The 24,201-nt window shown below is 60.9% G+C and overlaps 2 protein-coding genes and 1 long non-coding RNA gene across 3 annotated transcripts; 2 read left to right on the top strand and 1 right to left on the bottom strand.

Moving 5' to 3' along the window:
• The first annotated feature begins 1,501 nt into the window (after positions 1–1,501).
• KRT78 (keratin 78) lies at positions 1,502–8,378 on the top strand. Its single transcript, XM_002711006.5, has 9 exons — positions 1,502–1,983; positions 3,000–3,214; positions 3,951–4,011; positions 4,407–4,502; positions 4,770–4,934; positions 5,233–5,358; positions 7,436–7,656; positions 7,853–7,887; positions 7,970–8,378. Exons 1-9 carry the CDS (start codon positions 1,618–1,620, stop codon positions 8,257–8,259), a joined length of 1,575 nt encoding a protein of 524 aa, XP_002711052.2. The 5' UTR covers positions 1,502–1,617; the 3' UTR covers positions 8,260–8,378.
• A 5,950-nt stretch (positions 8,379–14,328) lies between these two features.
• On the top strand, positions 14,329–22,275 carry KRT79 (keratin 79). Its single transcript, XM_051845523.2, has 9 exons — positions 14,329–14,862; positions 16,061–16,281; positions 17,579–17,639; positions 17,760–17,855; positions 19,246–19,410; positions 20,095–20,220; positions 20,836–21,056; positions 21,484–21,518; positions 21,690–22,275. Exons 1-9 carry the CDS (start codon positions 14,392–14,394, stop codon positions 21,893–21,895), a joined length of 1,602 nt encoding a protein of 533 aa, XP_051701483.2. The 5' UTR covers positions 14,329–14,391; the 3' UTR covers positions 21,896–22,275.
• LOC127491015 (uncharacterized) lies at positions 16,804–21,410 on the bottom strand. The gene is made up of 3 exons (XR_007919461.2): positions 21,028–21,410; positions 20,079–20,136; positions 16,804–17,116 (listed from the first exon to the last, which is right to left on the bottom strand). It is a non-coding gene; the product is annotated as an uncharacterized lncRNA (long non-coding RNA).
• Positions 22,276–24,201: the final 1,926 nt, after the last annotated feature.

The following is a 24,201-nucleotide window of genomic DNA, read 5'->3' as shown; positions in this document are numbered from 1 at the left end:
GGCTCAAAGCAGACTTTCAGGCCTCCTGCAGCAACCTCTTAGGTTACCCAAGGGTGCACAGTTGCTGTGCCTGCCGCACGCCTCCCGAGGCCCCGTCCTCCAGTGTCAAACACAGGCACTGGAGTGGCTGACCTCGGAGCTCCCTCCTGGCTGTAACATCACAGCTATGGGGAAGTTCCTGGAGGCGGAGCCGGCTCATTACAAATTCGGGCCACGGCCGCACGTCCAAGGGGTCCAGGAGCAGGCACACAACCTCTGCAAAGGGTCCCTTGGGTGGGGTTAGGGGGTTCGAGCCGTCTCCTTGCCCCTCCTCCCCACTCCGGCTGCTCCACGAAGTGTCCCCTCTGCTTTGTGCACCTGACCCTCCTCTTCCCCCACCGGGCTCCTGGTCCCTGAACTCCCCATAGAAGGTGAGGCTGTTACTCGGTTTCATTCAAGGGTGCTGGCGCGTGGGGCCAGGAGGAGGAGGAGGAAGGGGCTTTAATCCCCTGGAGGGTGGGGGATGCCCCAGCTCACTGAGGCCTGGCCCCGGGTGGAGGATCTGTTGCTAAGACTGGACTTCCTCATAGCCTCTCTCGTGAGTGCATCAGGCTTCCTGTCTGTGAGTCGTGGCTTTGCCTGGCGCTGTCCAGGGCCCCAGCGCCCCTGCTTCCAAGTGTACCAGGTCTAGGAAAGGGCGGGGGAGGGGCGGGGGAGAACAGCTCCCCACCCCGCACCCCCACCATGCAAAAAGGGAAGTTTTCGAAATTCCTACAAGACAGCGTTGTGCGGGCCACCAGTGCTGGAGTTTCAGTGGAAGTTTCTGAAGGACTTCCTGCCGGGACTCCTGCCTTGGGCTGGAGGCTGTACCCCTCCCCCCCAGGGTTACCCCGCCTGGATCACACAGAACGTGGCCCGCAAAGAAGCCCGGGGCCCTGAGTTCTGCCGCCACTGTCCCGAGGGACATGTGGCTTCGAAGGCCAGAGCCTCTGGCTAGCAACCCGAGGCCTGCAGGGCTTGACCCCCAGGTGGGGGAGCTGGGCCGGGGCTGGGCGATGCAGCTCGCAGGCCTGGGGATGGGGTGGGGTGCCTGCTCCCAGCAGGTGGTGCCTCCTGGTGATTGCTGTGTTGGGCAAGAGGAGGGACTTGGTCGCCCTATTTTTCTGTTTCATTTCCAAATCCTGGAGTGTCTCTCAGCCGACGACAGTAACGACACCTCCCCGGCTCCCTGGGGAAGCTCCTCGTCCCCTGAGTTCCCTGTCCGGGGTGCGCTGACACTTCCTCTGAGCTCCTCCATCATTCTCTCCTCCTTCCCTGTCTCCGTCTCCAGGAAGCCCTCCTTGACTGGCCTCAGGACCTGCTCAGGACTGTCCCCTCCCCGGCACCTGCTGCTTCCCTGTCTCCGGGCACGGGGTCTGGGTCCCCATCCTCCTGGGCTCTGCATGTGCTGGGACACCTATGCTGCAGGTGTGGCAGAGGCAGTCACCTGGAGCCGAGTGGCAGACACAGTCAGGCCTAGGGCATGTGTTCACAGGGGCCCAGCCCAAGGCTGGGAGGGGATAAAAGTCCCGTGCCGGGGCCGCGGGCAGGAACTCACACACCTCCGCCATCGGTCTGTCTGTCTGCAGCTGCCTGGCCATGTCTCTCTCCCTGTGCTGGGCCCAGAGGGGCTTCAGCGCTCGCTCGGCCTCTTGTGCCCCCGTGGGGACCCGCGGCAGGGGCGGCTTCAGCAGCAGGAGCTTTGGCTCCTTCGGGGGGTCTCGGGGAGGCTGTCGTGGCAGGGCCTGGGGGTCCGGAGCGAGGCTGGGGCTGCAGTTTGGCCAGGGGCGTGGTGGAGCTGGGCTTTCCCTGTGCCCTGTGGGGGGCATCCGCGAGGTGACCGTCAACCAGAATCTGCTGGCCCCCTTGAAGATCAGCGTGGACCCCCAGTTCCAGGCAGTGCGGACGCAGGAGACTCAAGAGATCAGGACCCTCAACAATCAGTTTGCTTCCTTCATTGACAAGGTGAGGGTGGGGCCGGCCCTGCGCCCACCTCCCTCACGGGTCTGGCCTCTTGTTCCCAGTTCTTTTTCTTTTCTTTTCTTTTCTTTTCTTTTCTTTTCTTTTTTTTTTGACAGGAAGAGTTAGATAGTGAGAGAGAGAGAGACAGAGAAAGGTCTTCCTTTTCCATTGGTTCACCCCCCAAATGGCTGCTACGGCCGGCGTACTGTGCTGATTCGAAGCCAGGAGCCAGGTGCTTCCTCCTGGTCTCCCATGGGGTGCAGGGCCCAAGGACTTGGGCCATCCTCCACTGCACTTCTGGGCCACAGCAGAGAGCTAGCCTGGAAGAGGGGCAACCAGGACAGAATCTGGCGCCCTGGCTGGGACTAGAACCCAGGGTGCTGGCACTGCAGGCAGAGGATTAGCCAAGTGAGCCACGGCACCAACTTTCTTTTCTTTAAGATGAGAGGGAGGGGGAGGGAGATATTCTATCCGATGGATTACTCCCTAAATAGCCATAGTGTCTGAGGTTGGGCCAGGCTGAAGCCAGGAGCCTGGAACTTTATCCGGGTCTCCCATGTGGCTGCAGACACCCAAGCACCTGGGCCATCATCTGCTGTCTTCCCAGGCGCATTAGCAGGGAGCTGTATTGGAAGCGGAGCAGCTGGGACTCCAGTTGGCATCCATAAGGGATGCCGGCATCGCAAGCAGCAGCTTGCTGGCCCCAGCTACTATTTTTGTAATCCTCACTGCAGTGAGGCAGTCCCTCCTGCTGTCTACCTGGAGAGTCTCTGGTTATGCTGAGGCCTTGTTGTTCTACGGTAGCGGCTCAGCGGCAGAGACAGCCAGAGGTGGGATGACCATGCACCCAGGGTCTGATTCCATGCACTCAGGGTCTCAGGGAAGACACAAAGTGCCCCCTGCCCGGGGAGGCGGAGGACAAGCTGGGGTGACGGAGGGTGGTCCCTGAGGCTTCACTTTCCAGGGACTGTGGCCAAGGAGTCCCATGGGAGTCTCAGGGACCTGTCCTTGGGCGGCAGGTGCGCTTCCTGGAGCAGCAGAACCAGGTGCTGGAGACCAAGTGGGCGCTGCTGCAGCAGCTCGGGGTGAGCGATGGCCCCAGGGACCTGCAGCCCATCTTCGAGGCCTACCTGGCCCAGCTCAGAGGGCAGCTGGAGCAGGTGCAGAGAGCGCGGGGGGCTCTGGACGCTGAGCTGAAGACCTGCCAGGACCAGGAGGAGGAATACAAGGCCAAGTACGTGAACTCCAGGTTCTCCCCACCCCTGGGGGAGTCTGGGAAGGCGCAGACCTGGGCTGTCAGCCGAGAGCCCGAGACCCCGCTGGCCTCCCCCTAGCCCCCCTGCATCCCAGGCCGCCCAGCCCCCGCGACAGGCAGAGTGCACTGGGGGAGCTCAGGATGACCGGTTGCTCATGGCTCCGGCCGCGAGGGCCCATGTTCCGGCCAAGGGCTGGGAAGGCCTCATTTAAACAACACCTCAGTGGGGTTTTTTCGAGAAATACCTGTTCTGCAGGCTTCCGACTGCTGTGACTCAGGTGATCTGTGGTCACAGGGTGGAAGGCAGGCAGCTTCGTGGGGCCATCCCCAGGCCTGTGGGGGTGATTCACGGAGCTGAGGCTGTGAGCTTCCTGCCTAGGTCAACCTGGCATTTGGGTTGGGCTGATGCCTCCCCAATCCCAGCTTCAGTGTCCAATCTGCCGTCCATCCCCGCTTAACCTCTGGAGGCAGTGGCAGTGGGGTGAGTGGTGGGGACAGGAGACCCTGGGCTCGGGACCTTGGCCAAGTCCCGACATCTATGGCAGCGGGGCAGGGAGGTGGCCGCCGGTACCTGAGAGAGCGGTGACAAGTCAGGGGAGGAGGCATGGCTGTGTGCATCCAGGGTTAGGGTCTCCTTCTGGTGAGCTTGGAGGTGGGGCCAGGCCCTGTCCAGGCACCCAGAGCACCCCCTTCTGGGCCCCCTCCCCCTCGGCAGGTATGAGGAGGAGGCCCGCGAGCTCGCCACCGCCGAGAATGACTTTGTGGTCCTCAAGAAGGTGAGGCGGGGGCTACACTCAAACCCTGACCCCGCCCCGGTGGCACAGAGCCTGACCCTAGGCTGGGAGGACAGAGGCGGCCAGATCTGGGTCCAGTTGTCTCTGCGGCACGGGGACCCTGGGAAGACAGGACGGCCACCTGGACAGAGGGACTTGGAGCCACTGCTGGACGAGCTCTGGGTGGCCCTGCAGGAGAGGGTGGGGAGGGAGTGGAAGAGGCAGAACTGGTTGAGAGCATTCTGGGATGGGTTCCTGAAGGCGGTGTGGGTCAGTGTCAGGCAGAGGTGAGCACAGGGCAGGGCGGGGCTGGAGGAGGACGGAGTGGGTGGGTGGGTGCTGGAGGGGTCCACACGGAGGAGGTGGGGGATGCCTGGTTTCTGTGTCCCTGTCTCCAGGATGTGGACGCGGTTTTCCTGAGCAAGATGGAGTTGGAAGGCAAGCTGGAGGCTCTGCGCGGGCACCTGTCTTTCTTGAGACGTCTCTATGAGGAAGTGAGGCCGGCCAGGGACGGGCAGAGCGGAGGGTGGCATGGGGGAGCCGGGGTCCTGGAGGGGGGCTCGGTCATTTGGTGGGCGGTGGGCACCTCTGTGGCCCTCGGAGGGGGAGGCTGAGCCCCGCCCAACACAGGCCGCGCTAAAGGGGGAGTGCCCTGCGTGGAGGAACGTGGCTGGCCGATGGGTGCTGGCAAAACCCAGGCGCTGGGGCTCCAAGGGACAAGGGAGCCAGGAGGGTGGCCGCTGAGTCCGTGCTCCCTGCAGGAGCTGGGCCAGTTCCAGGGCCAGGGCAGCGATGCGTCCGTGGTGCTGTCCATGGACAACAGCCGTAGTCTGGACTTCAGTGACATCATCGCCGAGGTGCGCGCCTGCTACGAGGACATCGCCCGGAGCAGCAAGGCCGAAGCCCAGGCCCTGTACCAGACCAAGGTGCTGGGGCCAGGGACCAGCCGCCTCGGGGGAGACACTCCAGAGGCTCCCCCCACCAGGGTCCCCCCAGGGTCTCCCTGGGGCAGTTCTGATGGTGTCCCAGGAGGTCTGGGCGGGCGGGCAGGGTTGCTCTCCAGGAGGGAGGCAACGAAGGGGAAAGCCTGGGTGTGGGCAGGTGCTTCCTGTGGGCCCCGGGCCCCCAGGGGTTCAGCCACATCCAGTGTGAGGGTGGGAGGTGGCATCGGGGTCAAAGGCGGAGGTCTCTTCCACTCACAGGGTCCCCTGCGCTCTCTCTCAGTACCAGGAGCTCCAGGCGTCCGCGGAGCTCCGCGGGGACAGCATGAAAGCAGCCAAGGCCCAGCTCTCCCAGTTGCAGCGTGCCGTCCAGCAGCTGCAGAGTCAGATCGAGAACCTCAAAAAGCAGGTGCGGAGCCACAGTTCTCCCAAGCCCTCCCACTCCCTCCCCTGCTCTGGCCTCCGCCTGGAGCTTTGGCTGTCAGGCAGTGCGAGGGCTGGAGCCCCAGCCGCCTGTGTGTCCATTCTCACCTGCGTGCTGGCTTTCCTGGGCAGCGCAGCTGTGCGGCAACACCCCGGGGAGGGGCGGGGATCAGGCACCTTGCAGTCCGGGTCCAGTGTGCATCTTACTCCTTGGGGACAGGGCTAACTCACCATTTTCCTCGTCTCCTCTCTCGACTTCCTTCTGAGCCCAGCACACACTTGAAGGCCAACTCTGAGTGACCTGGGCCCCTGTTGGGGAAGGGGAGAGCCAGTGATGTGGGCGGTGGGTGGAGGCGGTCCCTTCTTAGGTAGTTGCCTCCCAGGGGTGCAAGGATCTGAAGGGAAGGGGCCGTGGCCAGGCGAGGGAGGCAATTTCCTGCTCCTCCTGGAGCCCTTGTGCCCATACCTGAAGGTAACGATCTCTTAGTCTTTGAGCTAGTATTCCCCAAATCCAAGGAGTCGATTTTAGGAGGCATGCGCTGTGCCCAGAGCACAGAGACAGGCGAATTCTTCCAGTGCCGAAGCTGAGATCCTAAGTCGCAGCCCGTCCATCCACCCGCTGCAGGGCTCCCGGGCTTCCTCCCAAAGCATCCTTAGTGGCTGTTCTCGGGGATGAGGCGCGGGGTGTGGGAGGAGCGTGGCTGGGCTCTGCCACTCACTTGGCTGCCGCTCCCTCACTCTGGACCCTTGCTGTGGACTGGCTAAGGATGTCTGTTAAGAAGCAAACTCGTTAGACCTGGGGCATCAGAATCTATGACAGAGAGGTCCAGAAACTTGCTTTTAGACAATTATTTGAGAGGCAGAGAGGGAGAGAGACAGACAAGAGAGCTGCCACCTACCGCTTCACTTCCTAAATGCCTACCGCAGCCAGGGCTGGGCCAGGCAGAGGCCAGGAGCCCAGAACTCTCCATCCAAGTCTTCTACATGGGTGGCAGGGGCCCAAGGACGTGAGGCATCCCCTGTGTTTGCAGGAAACTGGATGTAGTAGTCAGAACCAGGACCCAAACCCAGGCACTCTGATGTGGATGCATTAGGCCAGATGTCTGCCCACCGGGGACAAAGTATTTGAAATGAAATTGTCTTAAAAGAGACTATGGGAGCCGGCGCTGCGGCTCAATAGGCTAATCCTCCACCTAGCGGCGCCGGCACACCGGGTTCTAGTCCCGGTCGGGGTGCCGGATTCTTTCCCGGTTGCCCCTCTTCCAGGCCAGCTCTCTGCTGTGGCCCGGGGAAGGCAGTGGAGGATGGCCCAAGTGCTTGGGCCCTGCACCCCATGGGAGACCAGGAGAAGCACCTGGCTTCTGCCGTCGGATCGGCGCAGTGTGCCAGCCACAGTGTGCTGGCCGCAGCGGCCATTGGAGGGTGAACCAACGGCAAAAGAAAGACCTTTCTCTCTGTCTCTCTCTCACTATCCACTCTGCCTGTCAAAAAAAAAAAAAAAAAAAAAAAAAAAAAAAGACTATGGGGGCCCTTAAGACAAGAGTTGTCGATCCAGGGACGGGGCTGAGTGTTAGGCTCAGAGCTGGGTATTTGGCATGGTGGTCAGAGTGCTCCCGGCTCCTCTGCTTCGGATCCTGCTTCCTGCTATTGGCAATGGCTCAAGAACTTGGACTCCCACCGCCCCATGTGGGAGGGAGATCTAGGTTGAGTAGATTGAGGTCCTGGCTTCCAGCTGCTGTCTGGCCCAGCCCCAGCTGTTTGTGGGCATTTGAGGAGGAAAAGCTGTCAGTCAGTCTGTCATCTGTCTCTCTGCCTTTCAAATAAAATGGGGGAAAAAAAACCCACTGAGGAGGCCATCAGTGCAGTGGGTTTGTTTCCTGGTTTGCCATTGCAGATGGCCATGGCCACGGTGGCGTGAACACATACACCTTTATTCGCTCACACTTGAGAGCCTTGGGGTGTCTGGAAGTCACCCCAACCTTCAAGCTACACCCACGTGGGTGCCTCGGGGAGCTTGCCCTGGGCATACAGTTCCCATCTCCTTCATTTCCACTGCCTTCCAGAACAGCAATCTGGAGACAGCCATGGCTGACGCTGAGCAGCGCGGCGAGCTGGCCCTCAGGGATGCCCAGGCCAAGCTGGACGGGCTGGAGGGGGCTCTGAGGTCCGCCAAGCAGGACCTGGCCCGGCTGCTGCGGGAGTACCAGGAGCTCATGAGCGTGAAGCTGGCGCTGGACGTCGAGATCGCCACCTACCGCAGGCTGCTGGAGGGCGAGGAGAGCAGGTGCGGGCTGCCTGCAGGGACAGGGTGGGTGAACTTCATGTCAGCTCAGAGCTCACTGTGCTGAGGCGGTTCCCATGAGCCACCGAGGGCAGCCAGACTGCAGGGAGGGGGGTCTGTGGATTCCGCCTGCCGAGAGGGTGGGTGGGCAGCTGAGAGGCTTTCTCGGCAGCCTGTCCTTTTGTCCTTTCTCCCCCAGGATGTCGGGGGAGTGCCCTAGCCAGGTTGTCATCGGTGAGTATCAGGGCACTCGGGCAGTGGGGTCCGTACAAGGGGGCCGAGAGCCCTGCAGTGACCCCAAGATCTTTCTTGGCAGCCACGGTGGGAGGCAGCGCCACGGTACCTGGAGGAACAGGGGGAGGCGTGGCAGGCGCTTGTGGATTCGGAGATGGGAGAGGCAGCTCCGGGTCTGGCTGCTCCAGCATTGTGACCGGAGGCGCCAGCATCACCCTGGGCTCCGGGCAGGGCCCTGTTTGGGGTTCCTGCTCTGTGTCCGGCTCCGGCTCTGTGTCTGGCTCTGGCTCTGGCTCCGGCAGTCGCACCATCCTGAAGAAGACGGTCGAGTCAAGTCTGAAGACATCTGTCACCTACCGAGGGACCCAGTAGCCACCTCCGTCCTGAACCCACCCCTCCTTGGCTCTGCAGCCAACTTGGTGTCCTCCGCCCACAATCCAAGTCAGCCCACAGAGAATTCTGGGAAAGTCAATAAAGCCCCACCCACCCGCTGTTCTGACTGCTCCCCCATTGGATCTTGCTCTGCATACTCATTTGCATCTCATTTACCTGCTACCCAGGCCAAGGCCAGGTACACTGGGCCCCATCCTCCAGCCTCAGTCTCTCCTCTCTCTGCAGCCTTTGAGCTGAGCTGGAAACAGCCGGGCTGGCATGGCCAGGGAGCTTTGCCCTTTTGCCAGGGCTGTCCTACAAGGGACAGGGGACATCCCTCACTTGCGCACCTCACCCAGTCTACTGGGCAATTTGTGGAATCCCTGTGGCTGCCCAGGCATGACCCCTGGGCTGTGCCTCTCACCCCACACCCCAGTCGGCTCATCGAGGGGCTCTCTCTGTGCCCCCTGGATGCTCTGTGGGGCATCCTCTGTCTCCTAGCACCTCCTGGAGCTCATTGCCCCCTCAACTAGCTGCATCTCAAGTTCTAGTCCTAACCCAGGACAGCCTGCCTCATCCCTACTTCTCCTCCTTCCCAAGTCTACACCATGATTCTCCTTCTGGAAACCATCCCTTCTGGGCCCCTCCCTTCCCTGGCACCATGTGGCTGCACCTGTTGCGATCCTGGGCTATGTTGTCTCCTTGGTTCTTTTATTTTTTTTATTTAAGATCTATCTATCTATCTATCTATCTATCTATCTATCTATCTATCTGAAAGGCAGAGTTACAGAGAGGCAGGGGCAGAGAGAGAGAGGTCTTCCATCACCTGATTCACTCCCCAAGTGGCTGCAATGGCCAGTACTGGGCTGATTTGAAGCCAGGAGCCAGGTACTTCTTCCGAGTCTCCTACGTGGGTGCAGGGGTCCAAGGACTTGGGGCATCTTCTACTGCTTTCCCAGGCCATAGCAGAGAGCTGCATCAGAAGTGGAACAGCCAAGACTTGAACCGGTGCCCATATGGGATGCTGGCACTGAAGGTGGTGGCTTTACCCACTATGCCACAGCGCCGGCCTTTCCTTGGTTCTTGCTTGGGTCCCAGCTCATCATGAACCCGAGACCTCTGGGAAAGTGCTTCTCCCACACCCAGACCGGGATCTGCCCCTCAGCTTGGGCTGGGGACGCTGATGGGGACTGGGGGCTCTGATGGGGACCCGGGGCTGAAACTATGCCCTCACCCTCCTGTTTCACAGCTCCCAGTCCTGGGCCTGTCTGAACGTGGTGAGGAAGACTTCCTCGGAAGCCAGGAATGTGGGAGTGGGAGCTGGTGCCAGGAGAGACGGGAGGGCTGCCTTCCCCTGATGCTGTGGGGTCTCTGCAGGGGCTCCTTCCCCTGTGCCCTTGCCAGGCTCAGGGGGACCCGGCCCAGCGTCCATCCCTGTTGCCTGGGCTGCAGGAGACCACTCTGCTGCTCTCCTTGCTTCTAGGGAGGGGGGGCTGGTAAAGGCAGGGGGGAGGGTAACCCTTTGCTCATCTCCACCTGTCTGCATTTCAAAATCACCCAGGAAGCAGCCTGTGCAGGGAGACATGGGAGGGTGAGACTGGGCAGGGAGCTGTCCAGCCACCTGAGGTGTGTGGCTTGGACCAGGTGACAGCCTCTCCCAGGCTTCAGTCTCCGGTCTGTGGACAAGGACCCATGACAACACCTGCCTCCCAGGGCCGGGTGGGACTGTGCCTCTAGGACTGCAGAAAGAAGCCAGCAGTTTAATTAAACTGGCTTCAAAAGTGTGGGATTTCCAGTTTTGTTGTTGTTTTTCCTAGAGGATAGTCTTTTTCAGGGGCTTTAGGACTTGGCTCCTTCTGTGGGCTTCCGTGGGGGCTGGGGGGAGGGGCAGCCTCGCAGGTTGCAATTGGGCTGGGGCTGGGTTCCCAACCACTCTGCTGTGAATGCACAGCTCATTGGAGAGCTTGGGAAACTCAGAGCCAATGGGGACATGAGCCTCAGAAAGGTCCCTGACATGTTCTGAATGATGGACTTTTTTTTTTTTTTGACAGGCAGAGTGGACAGTGAGAGAGACAGAGACAGAGAGAAAGGTCTTCCTTTGCCGTTGGTTCACCCTCCAATGGCCGCCGCGGCTGGCGCGCTGTGGCTGGCGCGCCGCGCTGATCTGATGGCAGGAGCCAGGTACTTATCCTGGTCTCCCATGGGGTGCAGGGCCCAAGGACTTGGGCCATCCTCCACTGCACTCCCTGGCCACAGCAGAGAGCTGGCCTGGAAGAGGAGCAACCGGGACAGAATCCGGCGCCCCGACCGGGACTAGAACCCGGGGTGCCGGCACCGCAAGGCGGAGGATTAGCTTAGTGAGCCGTGGCGCTGGCATGAATGATGGACTTTTAAACAAGTCTGAGAGGCACACCCGCGCACACACACATACACACACACGCGCGTGCGCCGGGACTCTGATGGGGGCTCAATCTGGATCTGCCACGTGTCATGTGAGGGCCAAGACCCAGGTACTTGAGCCACGTCTGCTGCTTCCCAGGGCAACATTATCAGGAAGCTGGATTGAGAAATCAGAGCTGGGACGCAAACCCAGACACTCTGATTGGAGAAGTGGGTGTCTTAGCTGCTAGGCTGTGTCAGGTCCCTGGATGCTGGACTTCTCAATGGCCTTGACCTTGAGCACATATCCGGAGCAGTTTGTGCAAGACTGCCTGTAGTCATACCCGATGGTTCCCTCTTTTCTCTGTCACCTTGGCAGTGAGAATAGAACAGGGCTGGGTTGACTTTAATGAAAGGGTTTTTATGAGGGGTTGCGGGGTGCAGGTGGTGGGGATGGGGGTGGTTGGCATGGGCCAAGGGGTTGAATAAAGGCCAGAGACTAGAAGCTAAGCAAAGCCCTTACCATGTCCAGAGCTAGGGCTGATGCCTGACTCATATATTTTTTTAATATTTATTTATTTATTTGAAAGGCAGAGTTTCAGAAAGGCAGAGGGAGAGAGGGAGAGAGGGAGAGAGGGAGAGAGGGAGAGAGGGAGAGAGGGAAAGAGAGAGAGAGGGAGAGAGGGAGAGAGAGAGAGAGAGAGAGAGAGAGAGAGAGAGAAAGGTCTTCCATCCCCTGATTCACTCCCCAATTGGCCACAATAGCTGGAGCTGCACTAATCCGAAGCCAGGAGCCAGGAGCTTCCTCTGGGTCTCCCACAGGGGTGCAGGGGCCCAAGGACTTGGGCCATCTTCTGCTTTCCCAGGCCACAGCAGAGAGAGCTGGATTAGAAGTGGAGCAGCTGGGACTCGAACCTGTGCCCATATGGAATGCTGGCACTGCAGGCGGCGGCTTTACCTGCTGTGCCACAGCACCAACCCCTCATAAATATTTTTTTAAATCTTCTTAAAAGGGCCATGACAGGTTAAGCTGCTGCCTGTGGTACCAGCATCCCATATGAGCAATAGATCACTTCGGACCCAGCTTCCTCTAACATGCCTGGGAAAGCAGCAGAAGATGAACCAAGTGCTTGGGCCCCTGCCACCCACGTGGGAGACCTGGAAGAAGCTCCTGGCTCCTGGCTTCAGCTTGGTTACAACCCTTCCTATTTGTGGCCATTTGGGGAGTGAACCAGTGGGTGGAAGATCTCTCTCTTTCTATCTCTGTAACTTTCAAATAAATAGATAAATCTTTTAAAATTTTTTTTAGAAAAAGCATTAGCTGGGGCTGGTGCTGTGGCATAGCAGGTAAAGCCTCTGCCTGCAGTGCCCTCATTCCACATGGGTGCCAGTTCTAGTCCTGGCTGCTTCACTTCCAATCCAGCTCTCTGCTATGGCCTGGGAAAGCAGTAGAGGATGGCCCGAGTCCTTGGGCCCCTGCACCCGCGTGGGAGACCTGGGCGAAGCTCCTGGCTCCTGGCTTCGGATGGGTGCAGCTCTGGCCGTTGTGGCCAATTGGGGAGTGAACCAGCAGATGGAAGACCTCTCTCTCTCTCTCTCTCTCTCTCTCTCTGCCTCTCTGTAACTCTGATTTTCAAATAAATAATTTTAAAAAAAGAAAAACTGTTGGCTATCCTTTAAAAATATTAAATTTTCATTTAATTTGGAAGGCAGTGGCGGTGGGGTTGGGGGGAGACAAACACCTCCCGCCCACCGATTCACTCTGCAAATGCCCGCAAGAGCCCGAGCCAGGACTAGGCCAGGCTGATGCTGGGAGCCAGAATCGCAGCCTAAGGCTCGCATGTGAGTGGCAAGGACCCTACTACCTGAGCCGTCACTGCTGCCTTCCAGGGTGTGCAGTAACCAGAAGCTGGGATTAGAAGTGTAGCTGGGACTGGGACTTAGACACTCCAATACGAGATGTGGGCGTCCCAGGCGGGGTCTCCACCACTTCCCCAGATGCCCGCCCCTGGGCTGCCCTGTGCACCTGCCACCAGCTTCTCGCGCCAAGGCTGGCAGGAGAGTGCCCTTGACAAATACGCGAATGAGCAGCGTGCGTGCGTGGTGTCAGCCTCCTGGCTGTGTTTGCAGCTGGTCCTGCCCGCTCCCACCTCCCCTGCCTTCAGTGACTCATGGCTGATCTCACTCCCCTGCTCACGACTGTGTCCCCTCCCACGTGCCCTGGAGAGATAAGGGACACTGAGAAAGTGATCCCAGCCTGGGGCAAGATGGCAAAGTTTGGGGACGCTTGGCGGCTCAGTCCAAGGCCCCCCCCAAGGTGGGCTCAGAGAGGTTGAGGGCTGCCTGAGGACAGCCCGGTGGGGATCCAGCCCCCAGCCTCGTGTCCTGACCCTGACCAAGGAGGAAGCCTTTCTCCTGGGCCACAAGGGACCAGGAGAGCTCCTGGGGGAGCTGGGTCCACCTTTCCCAGGCAGTGCAGGGCCACGGTCAGCCTCCTGCAGCCCAGGGAAAAGACCTGTGGCTGCCTCTGGGCCTGCAGGGGCTGTGGAGAGGGCACAGTGGTCACAGGGTCAGGTCCTCTGCTCGGGGTCCTTGGGACGCCTCAGCTCCATCCCTTGGGTGTCCCCCGGCCCCTTTCTGGCTGGGTTGCGAAGAGGGAAGGAATGTGTGTGTATGGGGTCTCTCAAAGCGCCTTGTCCGTCCTGCTGTCACTTAACTGTCAAAGTCCCCACGTCTGCTCCGGCTCCTGTGGGCTCCCAGCAGTCCGAGGTGGGTAAGGAGAGGGCGTCTCTGCGAAGGGACTCGAGGTGCCCCCAGCCCCTTTGGAACCGAGTGTTTGGCATTCTGTGGGCGGCCGAGCCGGGACTGAGGGGGTGTGCCAGGAGGGGTTCTCGGGGCTGTTCCTCAGCCCTCACATCTTGGACCTATTCCTGACTCCAGCCAGGATGGGGGTCCTCTCCACCCACCTTCAGCTTCCTCCAAGGTGGCTGCACCTAGCGGGGACGGCTGTATCATGGCTGAGAGTCCAGGGTCTCAGGTGACAGCAGAAACCCCCTGCTGCCTCCTTCAGCCCCCAGGGTGGGCCCCGCCATCTTCAAGTGCCCAGGGCCGCTGTGTCTGTCCTTGCAGCCCCTCCCGCAGGGTATGACCAAGGACCAGGCTGCCTCCACCCCTGGCCTTCACCTGTGTCCCCCAGCCTGGCTGTCAGGAGGGGGTGAGGCCGTGAGCTGCAAGGCTGGCCCGGCAGCAGGCCTGGGCACCCTCTCCAGCAGCCCATTGCCCAACGCTGCCGCCCTTACACCTGCACAGCCCCGGGCCTGGGGCCTTGGCTTACAGCAGGGGCCTGGGATAACCCCAACAGAACAGACACCCATTGACTGCGACCATCGGGGTGGGTGGGATGAGACCAAGCCGGCCTCCCGGGGTGAGGGCGGCCGTGGGAGCCGGCGTCATCCTGTTCCAAGTGAGCGGAGCCCGAGGGGGCAGAAGGTGGCATCCTGCCCCCGCCAGTCTCTGCTGTGAGCACAGGTGATGGGGGAGAGGCCCCTCCCTCCTGCTGGGGGTGAAGGGACGCCCCCCGCCCCCCCCCCCGCCCACGGGGCCCCTCCCTCTCATGCTGGGGCAATGGGGGCAGGAGCTGTGTGGAACCCAGGAGCCAGCCCCGTTCAAGGAGGATAAAAAGCCCATTCGTGGCAGGCAGCGGATCAGTGCACTGCCTCCCAGCTCTCAGCCTGCTCTGTGCCCCTCCCAGCCATGCGGTCCTCGGTGTCTCGGCACGCGTACTCCACCAAGGGGGGCTTCAGCTCCACCTCCGCCAGCGGAGGGGCCGGGGCCCGTACCCACACCAGCTTCAGCTCGGTGACTCTGTCCCGGAGCAGTGGCGGGGGTGCCCGCTGTAGCCCCAGCAAGGGTGGCTTTGGCAGCCGGAGCCTCCATGACCTGGGTGGCAGCAGAAGCCTCTGGGTCAGTGCAGCCCGGGGAACCTCCTCGGGCCGGGCTCTGGGAAGCCTTGGCCTTGGCAGCGGGATCTACGCTGGCCTGGGGGCTGGCAGGCAGATGTTCGGGCCTGCCTGTCCCCCTGGTGGGATCCAGGAGGTCACCGTGAACCAGAGCCTGCTGACCCCTCTGCACGTGGAGATTGACCCTGAGATCCAGAGAGTGCGCACGCAGGAGAAGGAGCAGATCAAGACCCTCAACAACAAGTTCGCCTCCTTCATCGACAAGGTGGGGCCAGTGGGGAGGGAGGGAGGAGGGGCCAGCCCTGGGGAGGAAGCCGGGCCCCCAGGGGAGGGTGGGCTGGGCAGTGGCCGTTCCTGGGGTACACGGGGCGGGGCACTTTGGAGCTCTGCTGGCCTGAGCTGGGACACTGCTGGGGGGGGTGGGGACGGCCGCCGTCTCCAGGTCGTCTCCAGTCCCTGCCGTGAGACCTGTTGGCCAAGCCCCACCTTGGCCTGTTGGAGTCCCTGCTGTGGCCGTCAGTGACACAATTACACAGCAGCCTTGGCTCACAACTCAAAAGTGGTCCGTCCTCCTTGTTCCTGTTGGTGAGGTGGCCTTTGCAGCCTTTTGTCTTTTTCCAGTTCAAGCCAAGAAGCTCGCCATGGGGTGGACAGCAGGGAGGGTGGTCACCAGCTCAGCAGGTCGCCACGACCTGGGGATGTGGAGTTCGACCTGTTGCAGATCGGCAGTGTTCTGAGTCCATCCCCGGCCTCCAGGACGTCTGGGGTGGTCCGGTACTGCCCTCTGGCCTGCCTCGTAGTCCACCTCAGCCCCCAGAGGGGGCAGCAGGGTCACCAGGGGCAAGATGCAGTGGGCAGCCACACCTTGGTTCGTCCAACGAGCACTCGCGCCCGCTTTCTCAAGAGACACCCACGGTGCTTCCACAAGGAGTCAGGATAAGTGTTAATGTGCCATTTAGAGATGGAGGCCAGGCGATTTGTCTAGGTTCTTGGAGGCAGAGGTGGGACTGGCACTCAGGTTCCTGGGTCCCAGTGGATCCTGGTCCCAGAGGTGTTGCCCATCTCGTCTCTTTACAGTGGGCGCACCTGCTGTGTGGCGCTCCCTGGTTGTGTGCCTGGGGCCCTGGGTGAAGTGGAGGTGGGACCGGGGAGACTGGGTGGTGTGGTGAAACGAGCCGTTCCCCCGCCCCCTCACTCTCTCCCCTGGTGACCTGTGGCTCTTCTGTGGGATGAGCTCAGAGGCCAAGTGGGCAAAGCGTTAGCAAGGAAACTTTGAGGTTTATCAGCTCTTTTGGGTCCTTTCCATCAGAGGGAGTGACGTGCCCAGCTCAGCGAGGTGTTGGCACAGCTGCACCGCCCCCAAGGTGCCCTGGCTGGGGACAGGTGGTGACCATGGGCTCGCGTCCCCGGCCCTTCCCATGGCTGGCCCGTGATGCCAGCCCACCCGTCTCACTCTGGCTCAGGTGCGCTTCTTGGAGCAGCAGAATAAGGTGCTGGAGACCAAGTGGGCGCTGCTGCAGGAGCAGGGCCACGGCTCGGGCGTCAGCAGGAACAGCCTGGAGCCCGTCTTTGAGGCCTACGTGGGCAACCTGCGGAGGCAGCTGGACACCCTCCAGGGGGAGCGCGGGAGGCTGGACTCGGAGCTGAGGAACGTGCAGGACCACGTCGAGGACTTCAAGAACAAGTGAGAGCGCCTGGGTGGGCTGGGGCACGTGGGGGAGGGGCAGGGGCGGCATGGGACACCTCCCCAGGGACGGCCGCCCCTTTGGGGGGAAGCAGAAGGCAGACACAGAGCTGGTCCTCCGGGGGGGAGGGGGAGGCTTGGGGGTGGGCCTGCTGCGACCTGGAGCGTTGGCAGGTGCATTGCTGTTTGCAGTTGAAGCAAGTTGTTCTCAGGTGGGGAGGGCAGCGAGTGCAATGAGGCCCTGTGAGAATAATCCCTGTCCACTCCCCGCCAAGCTCCCCTCCTCTCCTCCCTCCCTCCTTCCTTCCCCTCCTCCCTTCCTGATGTCCAGAAAATCCCAGCCTCTAGGCCACTTCATTCACACCTCCCTGGACTAAGTCAAGTAGCGCCTCTCTGGACCTGACTTCATACAATGCCACAATCATGCCCAAAACATTCAAACCGAAATCCCTCAATATCACCAAATACCCAGCTCGATTCCTGACGGCATGCAGGCTGTTTGATTTGAGCTCCAAGCCAGGATTGGTGGATGTGCACATTTATTACTTCAGGCGCAATTTTTTTTTTTTTTTGGTAACTTTCCCACGATTCGGTCGCCGGCAATTGCAAAATCTGAACGTCTCAGCCAGAGCGCGCAGGGAGGAGGTGGTTGTTTGCGGCCCCGTCCTGTTGTTGAAAGTGCAGGCAAAGGTTGGCTATTATTGACACATCGGCACCTGTCCCTAAGGGCTCTGCTCCAAAGAGGTGGCTGCTCTTGATTGCCGTGGTGTTGCACAAATTCTGTGCCCCCTCCTGAACATTCCTTAGCTCTGTGTCAGCTCACCCCAGCTCTTCTCTGCGGAGAGAGGATGTTGTTGTTGATTTTCTAAAGATGTGTTTATTTATTTGAAAGGCAGAGTTACATTACAGAAGGAGAGAGAGAGAGAGAGAGAGAGCGAGCTTCCATCTGCTAGTTCACTCCCCAAATGGCCACAAGAACCCTCTTCCGGGTCTCCCACATGGATGCAGGGGCCCAAGCACTTGGGCCATTTTCCGCTACCTTCCCAGCTGGATCGGAGTGGAGCAGCCGGGACTAGAACCGGCGCCTGTATGGGATGCTGGCACCACAGACGGCAGCCAAACCTGCTATGCCGCAGCACTGGCCCTAAGGATGTTTAAATTAAGGCAGTCCCCCCCCAGGTCTCTTCAGCGGCACAGCTCCCCACTGGGAGATGCTTAGGGCTTCCTTAAGCTGAGTGGGTCCAAGTGCTAAAGGCAGCACTCGGCCGAGTGTGGCCTGACCTTCCCTGCGTGACAGGTATGAGGAGGAAATCAACAGACGCACGGCTGCGGAGAACGAGTTCGTGGTGCTCAAGAAGGTAAGGAGGGGACAGACAGGGGTGGAGGTGGTTGTGGGGCTGCCAGGGTATGGGCGGGCTCAGAGGGAGGTGAGACCCTTGGGGGCTGAGCCACCGCCTTGCCGGCTCCCTCTCGTACAGGATGTGGATGCCGCTTATGTGGGGCGAACAGATCTGCAGGGCAGAGCCAGCACCCTGACCCAGGAGATGGACTTCCTGCGGCATGTCTATGACATGGTGAGATGGCAGATGGGTGGGGACAATCTGCATATATTTACATATAGCATCACATTGCCTAATCATTGGACAATGGGCGGGGCTGATCTGCATACGTTTACATAGAGCACTGGGCTCTCCTCACCATGGCCAATGGGCAGGACAATCTGCATATATTAACATATAGCACTGAATTGCCTCATCATTGGCTGATGGGCAGGGCTAATCTGTATACATTTACATAAAGTACTGGGATCACAGTCACCTGATTGGTAGGAGATGGGCCTTTGGCTGCACTATTTATACTACCTTCCATGTATTAACATTTAAAAAATTATTTGTTATTTATTTGATGGGCAGATTTCCCATCCAGTGCCTCCTGGCCTAGCAGGGCCTCCTGGAGGCAAGACAGAACAGTGGTTCTGTCTTTCCAACACCATAGTCAGGGGCCCATTTCACGGTCTGGTTTGGCCAATGCAAGTCTCCAGGAAATCAGAGTGTGAATCTCCGTGGGAATCTCTCAGGGCAGGGACGCGGGCTCCGTGGCCTCCAGTGGCCTGGGGCGTGTGTGGGACCCAGCTGATCCTCCTCTCTGACCCCATTGCTGCCTGCCTGGCTGGGACCCCGTAGGGGGCCCCCAGGTGTCTGAGCAGACATGGCTCTTCCTGTCCCACTTTGCCTGGCCCCTGGCACTGGCCTGTCCTCCATCTCACCCCATCCTGGGGCTGTCTGGGATGCCGTTTTCAACCCAGTTTTAACAAGTGGGTTGATTGTCCTCAGGGCTCGAGGAAGGTGTCCCCCAGGGCCCCAGCACACGGGAGGGGACGGAGGTGGCACCAGGGTTAGTGACAACCTCAGCGCACATCCGTCGGGGACTCACTTCCTGTCTCAAAGCCACAAACATGGCAGAGACTGGGAATCCCCCACCCTCAAAGAGGCCCTCTGCACTCACAAGTCCACCTGTGCTGGTGCGGCCGTCAGTTTTGGCTGTGGGGTTTCTGTCTGTCTCTGCTCTAGTCTGTGCCATGTCAGGTTCCAGGAGCCCAGTTGAACGCCGGGCTCCCTACTTCCTGGGGGAAGTTCTCCAGTTCATCTCCACCCCTGGACCTGGAGCCCTCGAACCTGCCGCTTGTCTTCTCCAAGTGCCCGCCCTCACCTGGCCAGGGTCAGGACCACCGAGGATGGGACAGCGGGTGGCTGACTGGCTGCCCTGGCTTGGTGCTGACCTTTTCCAAAAGCAGCCTGTGGGCCAGTCTACAAACAAGAGCCCATTTGACAGCTGGGAAGCCTGAGGCCTCCTCTTGCAATTGTGGCTTCCTTCCAGGGTGCAGCCTGGCCTCCCCCCGCCCCGACCCCGCCCAGGGGACCTTGGTGGGGGGGCCACTGGTGGCAGCCATTGGTATGTTTGCAGGAGCTGAGCCAAGTGCAGACTCACGTGTCTGAGACCAACGTGGTGTTGTCCATGGACAACAACCGCTCCCTGGACCTGGACAGCATCATCGCCGAGGTCAAGGCCCAGTACGAGCTGATCGCCCAGAGGAGCCGCGCCGAGGCCGAGGCCTGGTACCAGACCAAGGTGGGTGGAGCGATGCAGGTGCAGGTGGACAGACTGGAGTTGCACACAGATCTCCCCCAACCCACCCACGGAGGGAGGTCTGTGTCGCTCCCCCTCTTCGTGGAGGAGCGACACAGGACCCTGCGCTGTTCTTTCGTCTGCTCGGCCCTCCCCGGGTTTGCTGCTGGTTCTTCCCGGGTTGGCTACCGTCCCTCCACCTCCGTGGAAGGGCGGTTCCCCCTGCCACATTCCCCACTTCCGCGGGGGAGCGGCACACCGCCGGCCGGCTCTCTCGGGGGCTGCACAGGTGTTCCTTCAGATGGATGTTCCTCTTAGATGTTCCTGGTGCATGCCGTCTCTCTCCTCCTTTATAGTCCTCCTCCGCCAATCTTAACTCGGCTGCCCATACGCTGAGTACGCTGCTCTCCAATCAGGAGCAAGTCCTACAGTTTATTGGTTGAACTGGAGGCAGCTGTGTGGAAGCTGTTTACTTCTCTCCCAGCGCCATATTGTGGGAGAGCAGATGCATAGAATAAGTCTTAATTCCAGTAACTCAGTCCAGTCCGGGCTGCTCCCCACAGTCTGGGTCCCTGGGAACTTGAAGCCCCGGGGGACCAGACAGACTCTGGGGCCTCCCGGCTGGGAGGGAGACATGGAGCACACTGGGGCCGGGTCACAGCTCACGGCACCTTCTCTGGGCTGCAGTACGAGGAGCTGCAGGTGACGGCTGGGAAACACGGTGACAGCCTGCGGGACACCAAGAACGAGATTACGGAGCTCACGCGCGTTGTCCAGAGGCTACAGAGTGAGGCGGACGCAGCCAAGAAGCAGGTGCCCCCTATAATTCCCCAACTCCACCCCGGGGGGCCTGGGTGTGGGCGGGGCTGGAGGGCCTCCTCCTGGTCACCCGAGGCGCGACACCTGCTCTTCTTGTGATGGGCCAGATGCGCTCAAATGCTGGACCACATGCTCCTCTCACAGGGAAACAGTGAGGCCCAGAGAGGGCAAGGGACTAGACTGAGGTCACACAGCATGTAGGTGGTGGCACAGGTGGGGCGAGCTCCTCCTGGATCCAAGAGGTTCAGGGCAGGAGGCTGAAGGCCCAAGGGCCCCAGGCTATACATGCTGACCTCCTCCAGGCTGTGGTTCAAAAGTGTGGCTTTTTCTCCAGCTCCACACAAAGCATCTGGCTAACGGCGAGCTTGGGTGGTTTGTCGTAGCTCTTTCAAACACTAGGCTGAGCAGGAGGGACTGGGGTTAGACTTCAGTAAGGACTTTCCCACCCAAGGAGCCTGCTTGTGTAGTAGCAGCAGCCTCTCTTCTCTCAGATGAAAATTCCCCCACCCAGTTGGTTGGGGTGGGGCGTGGGGACAGAGAAGCTGGAGGGCAGAGCGGTGGGAGGGGGGACTGTGGGGGCTGCTCCCAACACCTCCCCCTCCCCCGCAGTGCCAGCAGCTGCAGGCGGCCATCGCCGAGGCCGAGCAGCGCGGGGAGGTGGCCCTCAAGGACGCCCAGAAGAAGCTTGGGGATCTGGACGTGGCCCTGCACCAGGCCAAGGAGGACCTGGCCCGGCTCCTGCGCGACTACCAGGCCCTTCTGAGCGTGAAGCTGGCGCTGGACGTGGAGATCGCCACCTACCGCAAGCTGCTGGAGAGCGAGGAGAGCAGGTGCGGTCCCCTGGGACAGCCCCGAGCAATCCTGGCGCCTGCAGCGGGATGGGGAGGGGGCTGGGCTCCTCGCTTAGCCCCAGGGGGCATTCCCCTGTTGCTTTCACCCTGGTGGGTACAGCCATGGGTGACCCTTATGGCGGCTGGCAGCCCAGGTCCCCCCCCCCCACCAGGGAGCTCTGAAAAAGAAAAGCCCTGGTCAGAAACGGGGTGACCGTTATCCAGGGGGACCCGGGATACTGCTCGCGGGCTCAGGGAGGCAGCGGGGATTGGCTCCACCTGCTCTCACTGCCTTGAGGACCTGGGGGAGGGGCTGGGAGTCGGGCCCAGCCACGTGCGCTCAGTCTATGGGTCGGGGGCGGAGGGCGGGAGAGGGTTTCGTCTGGGCTCCCGGGAGCCCCCTGACCCCGCTGCCCGCTTCCCCCAGGATGTCCGGAGAATGCCCCAGCGCGGTCAGCATCTGTGAGTACTGGATCCCCGGTCCCGCCCCGCCCCGCCTTGCCCCGCCCCTGGCCTGCCCGGCCCAACTCCCCAGTTTTCCTTACAACCCCTCCCGGGCCTGAACCACGCCCCCGTCCCCGGAGCCAGTCCAGAGGGTCCCCCACCGGCCTGATCCAGCCTCTTGCCTTGCAGCGGTGACCGGCAGCTCGACCACCACGTGCGGCGGCGGCAGCAGCGGCGGCGGCTTCTCCCTGGGTGGGGGCGGGGGCGCCAGCAAGGGCGGGGCCAGCACGAGCCTGGGCTACGGCACCGTCAAGGGAGGGGCCGTCTCTGGGGGCTCCTCCATCCTGCGCAAGACCACCACGGTGAAGACGAAGACGGGCAGCCGGAGGTACTAGCCCAGCGCAGGCTGCGACCCAGCTCCTCCCATCTCGGCTGCACCGCCACCTCCACCCCACTTCCCCTGACCTCTTAGGAGCAGGAGCAGCGCCCCCCCGGGGGTGGGTGGGGGCGACGAATCGGCCCAGGCTTGCTGCTGGGGTCCGCGATAGGATGGGACATCTCCAGCACCAGCTGGGTCTGTGGGGGTTGTCTCTCTAGGGGCTGAATTTCCCAGGCCATGGCGCAGCCCCCAGCTCCTGTGTCTGCTTTGAGGTCAGGGTGGGTGGGGGAGGAGGGCGTGGTCCCCAAAGAACCCCCCCCCCCCACCGCCCCATCTGCCCACACCCCCGTGCCCTCTCTATGCCTGCCAGCCGCCTAATAAAGAGCGTGGACACTGGGCTGGCTGTGGCTCCCTTCTATCCGGCCCGGGCAAGTGAACTTGTGTCGTCTGATGAACGCAGGATGAGGGAGACAATGACAGCTGCACACTCATGGTGTCCCAGGCACCGTGCCATGCAGGAGTGCACAGAGGGAGGCCAGGGTGCATTGCTCTAGGCAGGGCCGGCCGCTGTGGGGCTGTGTGCAGCTGCCTGTTGCCCAGCCCAGCCTTGGGGCCTCATCGGCTCAGTGGAGACATCTTGGGCTCAGAACCAGGCTGGCCTGGGTTTCAATCCCATTTTGGCCCCTTGCTGGCTGTGTGACCTTGGGAAAGTTGCTTAACTTCTCTGAGCACCAGGTTCCTCCTTTGCAAATGCAGGGTTGTGAGAAGAACGTGTGTGTAAAGCATCGGGCTCGTGGGGGCTCTCACAAGGAGTGGCTCGCTTTGCTTCCCTTCCCGCTGCCTCATGGGTTCCCAGCTCATCATGTTCACGTTGGCTATTGATACAAACCCACACGTGGCTGGATTTTGTGGTTGAAAACACATTACTATAATTTTAAATTATCTTATTTGAGAGGCAGAATTACAGAGTTAGAGGCACAGAGAGGTCTTCCATCCGCTGGTTCATTCCCCAAATGGCCACAATGGCCGGAGCTGCGCCGATCCAAAGCCAGGAGCCAGGAGCTTCTTCTGGGTCTCCCACGCAGGTGCAGGGGCCCAAGGACTTGGGCCATCTTCTACTGCTTTCCCAGGCCATAGCAGAGAGGTAGATGGGAAGTGGAGCAGCCGGGAATTGAACCGGCTCCCATATGGGATGCTGGCACTGCAGGTGGCAGCTTTACCTGCTACACCACAGCACTGGCCCCACAACACATTGTTTTGCCGGTGACCTTCGCAGCAGCTGCAGAGTGTAGTCGAGGGCAGCGATAGCCCATTTCACAGGCAAGGCCATTGAGGCTCAAAGAAACTGGTTAACTCCGTGCGCAGATTTGCATAGCTGAGGAGGCCGGGATGGTAGGGTTCCGAGCCCCCAGCCTTTCTCCGTGGAAGCTCCCTGCACCCTCTCCTGCACCCACCACTCCAAACCTCCCTGTGACGCCCAGAATCACCTCCTTTGCTATCCGCCCCACGGTTCTCTGCCCTGAACCTGGAGCCCACTGCTCTACCCACGCCCGTGCATCCGCAGCCCGGCCGCCAGCTCCGTCTGCCCAGTGCGGGCTGCCCGTACCTCTCCTGAGGACTCCTGGCCCGGCTGGAACCCAGCCTGCTGCCTCTCCGCCTTGTCACTCAATCCTGGAGCAACCCAGAAAAGCCCAGGGAAGCTCCTCCCAGGGCTCCGGGAAGCCAGCAGAGCCAAACCCTGAACCACAGCTTAGAGAAACAAAGGCCTAGCCCTCAGCAAAACCCGCTCCGCCCTGCCTGGGTGGCCGCCGTGGCCCTGGGGAGGTTTGTCACTGTGCCAGAGCGAGACTGTTCCTCCCGGGAGTGAGCGCGCCCCTCCCCACTCTCACCCCCCAGCCCTGCACGGCTCAGGAATGACAGTTTCCTGAGGGCCCACTGGGCCGGCACTGCTCTCGTGCATTCAATCTTTTCAGCAGCGGATGATCGGGGGCTTTCACCACCCTCATTTTGCAGATGGGGACAATGACGCACAGAGTGGTTAAGGAACCGGCTGAAGGTCACACAGCTAGCGACAGGAGAGCTGGATGTGGAACCCAAGTCATCTCACACCCACAGGACTGTGTTGTTTATGTAGAAAAGAAATGGCAGTGGGGCGGCGCAGGGGCATAGTGGGTAAAGCTGCCTCCTGTCACACCAGTGTCTCACAGGGGCGCCGGTTGAGTCCTGGCTGCTCCTCTTCCGATCCAGCTCTCTGCTATGGCCTGGGAAAACAGTGGAGGATGACCCAAGTCCTTGGGCCCCTGCGCCTGTGTGGGAGGCCCA

Source organism: Oryctolagus cuniculus, chromosome 11 (genome assembly GCF_964237555.1).
Source record: "Oryctolagus cuniculus chromosome 11, mOryCun1.1, whole genome shotgun sequence".
Lineage (NCBI taxonomy): Eukaryota > Metazoa > Chordata > Mammalia > Lagomorpha > Leporidae > Oryctolagus > Oryctolagus cuniculus.
Note: the sequence above shows the minus strand (reverse complement) of the source record. Positions and strands in the feature narration are given on the sequence as shown.

Bases quoted from the DNA above. Each gene is read 5' to 3' on its own strand.
- KRT78 (XM_002711006.5), top strand. From the start codon at position 1,618: ATGTCTCTCTCCCTGTGCTGGGCCCAGAGGGGCTTCAGCGCTCGCTCG. The intron at 1,984-2,999 runs GTGAGGGTGGGG...CTTGGGCGGCAG, and splicing joins TTGCTTCCTTCATTGACAAG to GTGCGCTTCCTGGAGCAGCA. The intron at 4,503-4,769 runs GTGAGGCCGGCC...TGCTCCCTGCAG, and splicing joins TGAGACGTCTCTATGAGGAA to GAGCTGGGCCAGTTCCAGGG.
- KRT79 (XM_051845523.2), top strand. From the start codon at position 14,392: ATGCGGTCCTCGGTGTCTCGGCACGCGTACTCCACCAAGGGGGGCTTC. The intron at 16,282-17,578 runs GTGAGAGCGCCT...CCTGCGTGACAG, and splicing joins GTCGAGGACTTCAAGAACAA to GTATGAGGAGGAAATCAACA. The intron at 21,519-21,689 runs GTGAGTACTGGA...CTTGCCTTGCAG, and splicing joins CCCCAGCGCGGTCAGCATCT to CGGTGACCGGCAGCTCGACC.